The sequence below is a fragment of the Oryzias latipes genome, chromosome 5 (assembly GCF_053564925.1).
Source record: "Oryzias latipes strain Hd-rR chromosome 5, Olatipes_Hd-rR_3.1".
Lineage (NCBI taxonomy): Eukaryota > Metazoa > Chordata > Actinopteri > Beloniformes > Adrianichthyidae > Oryzias > Oryzias latipes.
Window position 1 is genome coordinate 30,396,403 of NC_136241.1, and position 12,260 is coordinate 30,408,662.

At 35.9% G+C, this 12,260-nt stretch overlaps 2 protein-coding genes across 2 annotated transcripts; one reads left to right on the top strand and one right to left on the bottom strand.

Moving 5' to 3' along the window:
- Window positions 1-714: 714 nt before the first annotated feature.
- Window positions 715-5,826, bottom strand: LOC144992211 (uncharacterized). Its single transcript, XM_078947687.1, has 6 exons — window positions 5,676-5,826; window positions 1,568-1,681; window positions 1,452-1,479; window positions 1,304-1,365; window positions 1,142-1,233; window positions 715-1,028 (listed from the first exon to the last, which is right to left on the bottom strand). Exons 1-6 carry the CDS (start codon window positions 5,704-5,706, stop codon window positions 801-803), a joined length of 555 nt encoding a protein of 184 aa, XP_078803813.1. The 5' UTR covers window positions 5,707-5,826; the 3' UTR covers window positions 715-800.
- Window positions 5,827-9,037: 3,211 nt separating this feature from the next.
- Window positions 9,038-11,876, top strand: cnpy2 (canopy FGF signaling regulator 2). The gene is made up of 6 exons (XM_011475494.4): window positions 9,038-9,190; window positions 9,311-9,420; window positions 9,498-9,613; window positions 10,382-10,579; window positions 10,718-10,814; window positions 10,904-11,876. The coding sequence occupies exons 2-6, from the start codon at window positions 9,318-9,320 to the stop codon at window positions 10,945-10,947; spliced, it is 558 nt and encodes a 185-aa protein (XP_011473796.1). The 5' UTR covers window positions 9,038-9,190; window positions 9,311-9,317; the 3' UTR covers window positions 10,948-11,876.
- The last annotated feature ends 384 nt before the right edge of the window (window positions 11,877-12,260 follow it).

A 12,260-nucleotide genomic window follows, 5' to 3' on the forward strand; every position in this document is an offset into this window, starting at 1 on the left:
TCTTTTTTATATTGATTTCTGTGTTCCGTCTTTTACACATTATTTTTCTGGATGCAGACGGAACAAGTACTTTTTTTGTATTTATTTTCAATAAAATTACAATATTTTGAGAGACAAAATATTTATTGTAAGAATTTAGTGAAAAATTCAAGTCTTGTTTTCTTAGTATAACAATTTTCTGCTGAAGTAAATGTATTGTAGCTGCGTGCTGTTCTGGTTTTCAATATTTTATGAAACATCTTCAAGAAATGTAAAGCAATAACATGGAAATTATTTACACAAGTCATTTTATCCAATGGTTTAAATAATAATTAAGTATAACATCCTCTTTCAGGAACAAAGTTAACGTACACACCAGTTAGTTCAACCTTTTGCCGCTTTCAGGTTTGGAGAATGAATCAAAGAAACCTGCTGCAGCTTCAAGTGTTGAGATGTAGAGGAATTGTTCCAGGTGATTTCAAAAAATGTATGGACACAGCAAGAAATGCAAAAAAAGAGATTATCTGGAAAAAGAAAATCGGCTTTTCTGCTTGGGTTTCTGCAAATGCTTTACTGGATTAACAAAGATCTGTCTAAAGAAAAACATGGAAAGCGTCGGTTTTGTATGGAAATACTTGACAGAAATTGTAACATTTTAAGACCAACTTTGAGTAAACTAGCGTAAAGCAGATGAAAGAAAAACACGAAGATAAAAAACAGGAAACTAGACTAGAATGTATTTAAGTTGCTGCAGTGTGATTATCTGATGAAGCTTTTTTAATCTAACACGTGTTAACTTGGCACAGAGAAGTTGGTTCCCTTCAGAGATGGTTAGCAAACTCCTTTCCAATAGCTGCATGGCTTCTATGATTGTTTACAGAAGCATACAGGTCAGACACAGCCACTACAGCATTTGTGTTAACGCTGTCTCCATTTCCCTCTCTGATTGACTCTGGCTCCTCCAAATGCACCACCCCAGGGTCCTGGTTCCGTGGGGGGCGACGTTTATTCTGCTTCTTAGCCTTGACGTGTAGATTGGCATAGCAATCCTGATTTTTTTTAAATTAAAAACACAAAAATGAGAAGGAACAATCAGATTACTCACATAATTCAGGCAACAAAGGTTTCAAATGATTGAGGACTTCAATATAAGGAACTCCACCTGTGAGTCAGATCCAACTTCTTGTGGATTATTTGAAGATAAGGAGCTGAGAGACACCTGGATGGGCTGGTTTTCATCGAACAGAACTGCATCTGTGGATGATGTGAGTTATAATACAGTATATGCATAAATGCAGGTACCCACACACATAATACCACTCACTTGTCTCCATGTGCTCTGGGTTTTCATAAATAGGATTGTCTTCCATTTCACGTAAGAGTTTCCTTTAATTTAACATGATGGGAAGTTTTAGAAAGCAGGTTAACTTGTTTTTTTTCTCATTTGTCTTGTTCACCCAAAGGTTTCTTACCTTTCTCTGTTTCTTTGTTGTTTTTTTCCTTTCAAAGTAAAAAAAAAAAAGAATTACCTTTTAGATGCAGAGTACAACTTTTTGTGTGCATGTTTGGAAATAAATTTTATGATTACCTGAGCTATAAATGAACATGCAAGTAATATTCAGAATCAGTGAGATGACATAAGTTGCACAGAGAACATAGAACGCTGCTTGAAAGTGATTTGATGTACAGGTAAGCGTCCATCCTGGAGAAAAACAAAAACAGAAGGATTATTGTTTAACAACTTAAGTTACCGTACTATGTCTTCAGCTTTTTTATCATGAGTCCAAAACGACAAAAACCACCATCCAAACAAAGAATCTAGTTCATTCTTAACCCTAGAAATACTGAGGCAGTCATTTTGACTGCTTCAAAATGTGTAACAATATAACTAATAAACCAATAGGAGCCTGACTTTTCCTAAATGTTTGCATATTTTATTCCAACATTGTTTTATCATTAACATTTCAAAACACATTAGAGATATGAGTATAACTACCTTGAATGACCATTGTAGTCACATTGACTCCATGCTTTTTACAGGTGTCATAATTCAATATTTGCTTTGTTTTCCTGATCTTTTTCCTGATGTGTTGTATTTTTTATGCTCTCTGAAGTTAAAATCTCGTTGAAGCTTCATTCTAAACCAAAGTAGTAAAAAAGAAAGACAGTTAGGGAGATTACTATGAATTGGAAAAGGCCTGAAAAGATGAATATTCTAGAAAAAAAACCTAATAAGATAATAATGTTTTGGTGACAGTGGAGGAGATAACATGTAGTCCTATACAACAGACCTGATTTTGTAGGGTTTTTTTTATTTAAAGAAATGATCTGTCTTTTATCCTAATGGTTGGTTCATTTTAAAAGTGAGTGATGGAAAATGCAAAGGGTTTAAAAAAAACAACTTCAAAGAATTTGTATAAATGAATTTGCATTTCATTGAGGGAAATAAGTATTTGAACCCTCAGAAAAACTTAGTACTTTGTAGCAAACAGTAAGCACAGAAGTCAGACGTTTCTTGTGGTTGATGAGCAGGCTTTTACACAAATCAGGAGGAATTTGGTCCACTCTACTTTACAAATGACTTTGAAATCAATAAGATTTGGTGGCTGTTGCTTAGCAACTCTGAGCTTCAGCTCTCTCCACAGGTTTTTTATAGGATAATGGTCTGGAGACTGGCTGGGGCACTCCATGACCTTGATATGCTTCTTGGTTGGCTTGGTTGTATGTTTTGGGTCATGATCCTGTTGGAAGACCCATGCACCATCTATTTGAAGCCTCCCGCCTTAAGGAGAGAAGGAGGTTCTCATTCAGGATAGGACAGTATGTGGCTCTGCCCATCCTCCTGGTGACGTAGCCCTGTGCAGAAAAACATCCCCAAAGCATAATGTTTCCACCCCCGTGCTTAACAGTGGGGAGGGTGTTCTTGGGGTCATAGGCAGTATTTCTCCTCCTCCAGACACGACGGGTTAAGTTGATGCTAAAGAGCTCCATGTTGGTCTCATCTGACCACAGCACCTTCTCCTAATCTCTCTCTAAATCATGAAGGTGTTCATTGGAAAACGTCAGATGGACCTGCACATGTCCCTTCTTAAAAATGGCCACTTTGCGAGCACCAAAGTCTTCCCAATTGTTTTCTTGGTGACTGGTCCCAGCTGCTTTGAAATCATCAATTAACTCCTGCCGTGTTATTTTAGGCTGATTTCTCACTGTTCTCGTGATCATGGAAATCCCACCAGGTGGGATCTTGTTTGGACCCTCAGACCTACAGGTGGATTGATGGTCCTGCTCTTGTATTTTGTGGACCAAGTGCTACATATAGACAGGTTCTTTAATTTGTTCTTTGACAAATGAATAGTGAGAAATGAATCATCCAATACATAGCCTTGCATCGTTTCACAGAGAATGTTTCCATGAACCTGGCAAAGGGTTTAGGTTGATAAAGAACTTAAAACGTGAAGTCCAGTTTGGCCGGCAGAAGAAGACGTGCTGCAGAAAAAGTCCCACAGAACGAGAATACCGGCCCCTTTATTGGTCAGCCACACCCACACAAAAAAACTCCAGCATCCTATAAGTCTGAAATAAGTACAGAAACAATTTGAAGCCCAGACTTTTATCTATAAAAGTTCAAAAGGATTTGTAGATGAGAACTGAAAACCACATGCATATCACTGCTCTGCTCGTGTCTAAATAGAAGGTTCTGTGGTTTTGAACTTCACACCTACATGCCTGGATGTCAACCCTTTAAGCACTCTGGATGTAAAAATAAACAAATTGACTACACAAACGTAATATTATAAATGCATGCAACCAACACTTTCATTTGGATGTTCTTGAAATACTTGCACAAGTGTTAATGTTGGCAACACTAATACCTGCGCAAGTATTTTAAGTGTTGCCGAGATGAATTTCCATCCGTCTTTGTGCTTGGTTACACTTAAATAAGTGTGAATAACATCAGCCTAAAATAAATTCTAGTGGTGAAATATTTCGGACCCTAAAAACAATTTGTAAAACTGTTTTCTATCTATCGTTTTAGTTTTTTGACTTAGTTCTGAAGGGACTTTTTTGCCTTTGCTCCTAACTTATTGTAACATTAGTGTTTTCTGAACTTTTCTTTCTGGTGCTTATATCAACTAAACGGTACTACAATAAAAAGGCATGTATTAACATTTCTGGAAAGAAGAACACTTCTTTTTTTTTACAAACATCTTTTTCATCCACTGCTTTCAAAATAAAATTATTATTTTTTTGTTATTGGTTCATGTCATCAAAGTAGTAGACTTGGATGCATGAATTATTTTTTTTACCTTCTACTCTGCAAAGATGAATGAAAATCTACACTCACCAGCTACCTTATTAGCTACATCTTGCTAGTGCCGGGTTGGACCCCCTTTTGCCTTCATAACAACCTTAATGCTTGGTGGCAAATAGACAACAGGGTACTGGAAACATTCCGCAAAGAGTTTGGTCCATATTGACATGACAGCATCATGCAGTTGCTACAGACTTGTCGGCTGCACCTCCATAAGGCCAATCTCCCATCTCCCGCATCCCAAAGGTTCTTTATTGGGTTGAGATCTGGTGACTGTGGGGGCCATTTGAGTCCAGTCAACTGTCAATTGTCTTGTTTGAGAAACCAGTCTGAGATGATTCCAGCTTCATGACATAGTGCCTTATCCTCCTGGAAGTAGCCATCAGAAGATGTTACACTGTGGTCATAAAGGGATGGACTAGTCAGCAACAATTCTCAGGTAGACTGGGGCTTTGTAACCATGCTGAGGTGGTACTAAAGGGCCAAAAGTGTGCCAAGATAATATCCCCCACACCATGACACCACCACCACCAGCCTGAACCGTTGATATAAGGCAGGATGGATCCACGCTTTCATGTTGTTGATGACAAATTCTGACCCTACCAATGGAATGTTGCAGCAGAAATTGAGGCTCATCAGATCAGACAACGTTTTTCCATCTTCTATTGTCCTGTTTTGGTGAGTCTGTGTGAATTGCAGCATCAGTTTCCTGTTCTTCGCTGACAGCAGTGGCCCCCGGAGTGGTCGTCTGCTTTTGCCTCAAGGTTGGACGTGTTATGCTTTCGGAGATGTTCTTCTGCAGACCTTAAACCTTAGCCTTAACAAAAGGGGTTTATACAAGTATACACTCAGGTCTGTCTATAGATTCATAAACCCCAATTGTAACAATAAAATCTGTCCAATACAAGAGGCACTCAGCTCTGATCTGCTTTCTCAACTGTTGGACAGGACAAGTTAAAAAAGAAAAAAGTACTTAAAAGCCAAAGTGATCATCTGTTGAATAATATATTGGGATGCAAGGATTCACTTTTGCCACGATTAGGTTAAAACCTGGATTTTTTCGTTTTGGTTTCAACAAATTGAGTATTAAAAAATAATAACAAACAAATTAAAAGTTTTCTTTTTTTTTTCTTTTTGCTAATGAGCAAATAACAATGACAATAAAAACTTTAAATTGGTTTGTGCTAAGCCTGCAGTAGCATAATAAAACAATAAATAATAAATTCTGAAATTGAGCACAACGCACATGTTTGACATTTTCTATATAAACATATACAAACATATGCAGTAAGGATGCAACAATTCACTTTCCCCACAATTCTGGAACCCCATTTAGCATAAAGTTCGTTTCTAAAATGAGAATTGTTGCATTCCTAACACTTACCGGTAAAAGTGCAGTTGCAGTTTTCTGTCATGGTATAAAGCTTTGATTGTTAAATGTTTCCCTTTCCTGAAGGAACTCTTCTTGCATTTAAAACAAAGACGACTATAGAGTCTGTTGCATGTTTATGCTTTTCAGCTACAATGGCGCTTTAGAGGAGTCTCACTTTTCTGTTTTCAGAGGGCTGCTGCAGGATGTGAGCATTTGCAGAAAACCACAGCACTTATTTTTAGACCACAAAGAACATCAAGAGAAAACGGCACGCTTATTTAGTTTGAGATGGCAAGCAAAGACACTTTGCTAAACACTCTGAATACATGCTTAAAAATCAAAATTCATTATTTTTAACATAAAGACTCCAAAGCCCAATAAATAACAGCAAAAAGATCTGAAACTATTCCCTTAAACATCTAAAATGAAACATTTGTCCATTCTTGTTGCTTTCATTTATAAAAAGGGGTAAACTGTGACAGTTATCAACAGTTTTATTTCAAAATATGTTTTTAAGGATTATAGGTACCAGTATTGAGCATTTAAGGCATGTTCATAAGTACACCACAATTCATGCACATAATTTAAAGGGCTTTATGGAAAAAAGACGAATTCAAAGAGCAAAACTATAAAATCTAAAGTTTATTTTTAAAGATTAGAGTGAAAAAATTGACACTTTAAGTTGGGGATCTGATGTTCCTTTGATAATTAATGGTGTAACAAATGTTAGACTTTTAAGTTAATAAACAGACATCTAAGTGATAATAAATTTTGGATTCTTTTTTACTTCCAAATCCTTTGGTGTACTACAGTAAACTTTAAAACAATTCAGATTGAAAATCTCTTGAAAAAATCTCCTGAAGAGATTGTTAGTTATAAATGCAGACTTCCGAACTATAAAATGTATCTTAACAAACCCTATCCCAATACCTTTAAGCAAGTATTTAAAAAATAAAAAGCACGTTTTTTTAAATTCTAAAACAAATGTGGGTGCTGCTGTGTTGATCTTTTGTTGACATATGAGCTATCGGCAACCATAAGCCCTAAACTGTTACTGTTCACCTTTTCTTTTTTTTTATTTTAAAATATTTGTGCGTCAGCTTTGTTTGTGTTCCACGTGAAAGACACTGAGAGAAAGGGTTCATTCAAAAAACATTGGAAAAAAAGTGTAAGCAGCTTTAAAGACATATCATAAAATATCCAAAAAGAAAAAGCTGACAAAAACAAAGGTGAAATCTGTATAGAAATAAACCACAATACTTAATAAATTTCACAATTATATAAATACTCTGAATATATTGTAATGTAAGACCTAAGAACAAATAAGACTTCACTTTGTTTTGAAAAACCCAAAAAACAGGAAAAAAGTAATTATTAATTTAATTTGGCTCCATATTGTTCTACTGTTTGGGGGTAACAAGTTGGTAGTGTTTGACAGGTGCTAAAAGATGTTAAGATTTTTATTTTGTGTTAATTATGTAATTAAAAAATCATAAGACTTTCTGAAATACCACAAAGAATGCTCATGGAAGCATGCGTTCCTTTTAGGAGACACTATCTCTAATGTGGTGCATGTTATTCTTTATTTCTTTTCAACAATAAACTCTTTCTAAAATGTTTTTTTTTATTAAATACAATCTGACCAGCACAAAGCGACATTTATATGATGAAAAAATTAACATACTTAATTTCTTAATATTTAATCAAGATTCCAAAAAAAGAAGAAAGAAAATGGTTTTAAAAATATGTCACCAAGCAGAAAATAAAAGCAAATTACGCCTTTAAAAAACACTTATATTGGTAGTCTCCATTTTCCTGTGTAAAAATAAACAAGCTATAACAACAAAAACTGTAACTTTGTTGTGAACATAGTACTGGAGATGAAAACATAAATAGTTTACAGTGATGTGAATATTGCAGTTACCTTAATACAAAATGTGTAAACATATCAGAGAAAATATTTAAATACTTTTAGATGCTTCGTTTATTTTGACAATCAAGTTATTTCTGGGCTCATATGTCTTATAACTGGTTCTTGAAGAACACCACCCCAATTTTTTTTTTAACTCAACTTTATTGCACATTATGCCATTTTACAAGGATGTACTTTTAAGTATGCAATAAAAAACACAACTGCAAATATCAAATACACATCTGTAACAAACAGAAGAACAAGAATAGAAATAGAAATAAGCCAGGGGGTTAAACTCTATGAAAAAATACTGAATCCATCACATACAGACAATGTTCTGATTGCTTTTTGCTTCTCTGAATTTCGAATACTGAATACTGTTGATATACTGATTTAATTCAGAAAGGAATACAGTGAAACAGGGTTTTCTACCAGAAAATTTACATTTATGAACTTGGAATTTGGCCAAAATGAGTAAAAGATTTAAGAGTAAACCAGAGTCCTTTTGCATATTTTTTGATATTATACCCAACAAGACATCTTTTCAAAATAAGACAAAACAAGAATCAATTTTATCATTAATAAAATCACACATCTTCTGCCAAAACATCTTAACTTTGAGACAATACCAGAAAAGATGGAGAACTGTTTCAGGGGAATTACAACCAAAACAATATAGTGTTTCAATGTTTAATTTAAATCTGTTTTGAATAAAAATTTTAGCTGGATAAATTCTATGGATAATCTTAAAAGAAACTTCTTTAACCTTATTAGTGATTAAAAATGTATTGGGTTTTTGCCAAACCTCCTTCCATGCAATATCTACAACAAACTCGTTTCAATAAGACATGCTACGAGGTAGTGAAACAATGTTCGTTTGAAATAATGTTCTAATGGCTTTATTGTTTTTCCTGGGATAACCAGTCAGACTTAGTTTCCCCACAGGAGTATTTATGGGAGAGAGTAGAAAAGGCTCCTCAACGTGAACTCTGTGTTGGAATTTAAACAGCATGCAGACACCAGAGGGAATAGCCCCAAACACTCTAGCGTATTCTAAAGGGGGAACAGGGAAGTTAAATTTAGATAGAAATTCCTCATAAATTAAAAGTAAGCCCTGGTTGTTAAATAATTGATACAAAAAGTAATCTTATTTCGAAACCAATGTTCTATGAAGAGTGATTTGCGTTTATATAAAATGTCCCTGTTATTCCAGATAGAATATTTGTGAGGTGGAAAGTTGTGTTTGTATACAAGGGACCATGAAAGGAAGGCTTGGCGATAAAATGCAGATAACTTAAGTGGGATTTTACATACATCATAATAACACATGAGAAAGAAATCAGCGCCACCAATTTTAGATAAAATATGAAGAGGTATAGTGTTCCAAATGGAGCTGGGATTTCTAAAAAAAAAAAAAAACGCCCCAAATTATGTCAAGCGGTCAACAAAAGAGCGTGGTGCTGTTCAACCCCTGGACACCAGGGGGCGCTAGCTGAAATCTCTCGAGCTCGATGATGTGCGGAGCGGCTCTGTGGCTACGTCATCACATTTCACGAATGTGATGGAAAAGCGTGGAGTAGCGTCAAAGTGGAATCCGGAACGTTCACGGAGGCTTGTAAGTTCAATGAAAACTTTGCTTAACTGCTTCATTCGTTCGGAGAAGTGATCACGGGATGTATCGCAGGTGCTGAGCTGGAAATATTAGCATCAATTATGCGGAAATGTGTGTTTTCAGAAGCAGAATGATGAAGGAAAACGCTCTCCTGCTGACTTCGTGTGTGGTAGTGGGTCTCTTCCTGTCCTGCAGCCAGGCTGCCAGGCAAGGACAGGACATCAAATGTGGAGGTGAGTTTCTACAGTTGTAGTTTGGTCGTCTCAGCAGCTCACGCGCGGGTCCTAATGCGCCCTCCTCCTGCATGCAGCCTGCAGGGCTCTGGTGGATGAGATGGAGTGGGCCATTTCCCAGATAGATCCCAAGAAAACGATCCAGACAGGATCCTTCAGGATCAACCCCGACGGGAGTCAGTCCATCAGGGAGGTAAGATGCTGGAACTTCATAAAGGAGGATGAGAAATGAGGAAGTTTTATTGCTATCTGACACTAATATCTTAGTTCACTGTTCACATATATGGTTGATCACAACCCAGCAGGAGCCACAAAGTCTAACATCAGCCTTTAGACAAAGACACGGATTTGCATTTATGTTGATGTTGCTTTTAGGATATATCTTTTTTTTTCATAAAAAAACATAGAGAAATATTCATTTATTTATTAGAAATATCAAACAGCTTATAACTGTGAGAGGTTCACATTATTCCCTTTCAAAATAAAAGACAGCCTGTACCACATAGGATCATCTCAATGCAGCAAATGTAGTAGTAGGTTGGGTGATGTCAGCAGTAGTGTAAAAATAAAACTACACACAGTCTTTATTTATTTATTATTGTTGTTGGTGCATCTTAGCCAAAACCTTGTCAATCTAATGAACTAAAATAAAAGCAAAGCTAATAAAGGGACCCTTACTGTACTTTTGGACCATATGGCACATTTAAAATCCTTGACTAATATCCACTGCACACTTTGGTAAAGCTGCATCGCAGAATAATGGATTGTTGGAGCATCTTAAATGAAAATCTTCATTTTCTGTTTTGTTTATTCTAACATATCATGCTTTAAAGTCTTTGCATAGTTTGGTTTCAGTGTTTTTTGTTTGTTTGTTGTTGTTTAAAGTGAACCCACCTGGGCAGAACAATGAATAATAAGAATTTATTTCTGTTGTTATTAAGCTCTCTTCGCTGTCAAACAGGTTCCGCTGGCTCGCTCAGAGGGGAACCTCTTGGAGCTGATGGAGAGCGTGTGTGAGAGGATGGAGGACTACGGTGAGCGCACAGATCTCTCCACAGACAGGAAGTCCTACATCAGAGTTAAGTCTCGGACCGGTGAAGCCATGGACCTTTCAGAGGCAACTCTGGACTCCAGGGTCACATCCAGCTTAAAGTTTGCTGTGAGTACAGCAGCTGCTAATGCTCAGAATAATTACATCCAGTGCTTCATTAATATTATTTTGTGGTTATTTTATATTAATTATGAGTTATTCCATCTGCTGTCTTCTCTAAACGTCTATCATGATTTATTTCTCCAGTGTGAAACAATTGTTGAACATCACGAAGATGAAATCATTGAATTCTTTGCACATGAAACAGAAAATGTTAAAGACAAACTTTGCAGCAAGAGAACAGGTATGTTAGAAGTCGACACATCAGGTTTGTATTGTGCGTTTTTTGTTCTGATCTTCTGCGGTTTGGTTTTTCCTGCTTTGTGTCTGCAGACCTCTGTGATCACGCTCTGAACATGGCCCACGACGAACTTTGACCTTCTCCCTGCAGAGTCGCCTCCTTCTGTAAAAACTGAGATGTGTTGTCCTTCTCGTCCATCTATTTATAGGAAGGCAGCAGTTGCAAGATGAACACAATTTCTATTGTTTTATATCTAGGGATGTTTCCAATGAGACTCTTTGCCATTTTTAGCCTTTAGCACCTCACATTTAGGCCTTTCAGGTCCTTGCTGTGATGTATGACTTCTGTCCATCCTGCCTCTTTAGTGAAGGTTGGTGTTTTGCACAAACACACTCTTTGCTGAATTCTACTGAAGCTGTGAAGCAGCAAATTTATTAGGACCTGCCTGTATGTACAGATTTTTCTGAGGAAATTGGGTTGAATTTGGCAAACTGTTCTTCTACTTCTGCATATATTGTGGTTTGATTCCAAAAAATACTCCGTTGTTTGTATTGGTGGCAGATAAATCATCTGATGATGACTTTGTCCCAGTTGAGTTTTGTCCAGAAAATTGGTGTTTTTCCCTTTTCCTATCATAAAATGGTAGCTGGAAGGTCGCAGGAACTAGTGACCAAATAATAAGTGTTTTTTTTCTTAATGTTAGAATTTATTTCATTACAATCTTTATAAAGAAATATGGAATTGAATTACTGTTCTATTGTTCTTTAAAAAGTACCTTTACATCATGTGGATATTGTAAAATTTTATAGCTTCCTATTATCCAAAATCAAAGAACTATAACATGTTTGAGCTCTAATCCATCACTGTTTACTATGATTATTGATCTAAACCAAGATTGGTTTGATTATCTATTAGAATTATATAATTATTGATTGGAGATGAATATGAATTTATGTTTACCTGGTGGTGGGTAAAATACTGGACCCATTTCTCTGAACTTCCTCCTGAAATGTTTGGAAAACCTTTTGTACTATTTTGTCTTCAAATATACTTGTCTGATGCTAACATGTCATCTCCGTGTTTCATTCCAGTCGCATTTATGGCTCCAGAGTTGTCTGGAAGTGACTCAACCATCACATGCTCGCGTTCAAAGTCAAAGCTTGACCACTTTCACGCTTTTCACAGAATAGAAATGATTGGAAATATTACATACATTTGCTTTAATTTAATCATTAAGAACACATTTGACACAAAAGGATTGCTTTTTTTAAACACTGGTGTTTATTTATGTGAAATGAAAATTTTTACTTAATTTATTTCTATTTATTTCTTCTAACAAAATCCTCAAACTATAAATCCACAGTAGTTAAATATTTGAATACATGTTAAATAGTATAACTGCATGTAACAGTTGTAAATACATCAAATATGAAGAAAAACTAAAGTTAC

Bases quoted from the DNA above. Each gene is read 5' to 3' on its own strand.
- LOC144992211 (XM_078947687.1), bottom strand. From the start codon at position 5,706: ATGACAGAAAACTGCAACTGCACTTTTACCG. The intron at 1,682-5,675 runs GTAAGTGTTAGG...GTTTTTCTCCAG, and splicing joins CTGCAACTGCACTTTTACCG to GATGGACGCTTACCTGTACA. The intron at 1,366-1,451 runs GTAAGAAACCTT...GTTAAATTAAAG, and splicing joins CAACAAAGAAACAGAGAAAG to GAAACTCTTACGTGAAATGG.
- cnpy2 (XM_011475494.4), top strand. From the start codon at position 9,318: ATGATGAAGGAAAACGCTCTCCTGCTGACTTCGTGTGTGGTAGTGGGT. The intron at 9,421-9,497 runs GTGAGTTTCTAC...TCCTGCATGCAG, and splicing joins ACAGGACATCAAATGTGGAG to CCTGCAGGGCTCTGGTGGAT. The intron at 10,580-10,717 runs GTGAGTACAGCA...TTATTTCTCCAG, and splicing joins CATCCAGCTTAAAGTTTGCT to TGTGAAACAATTGTTGAACA.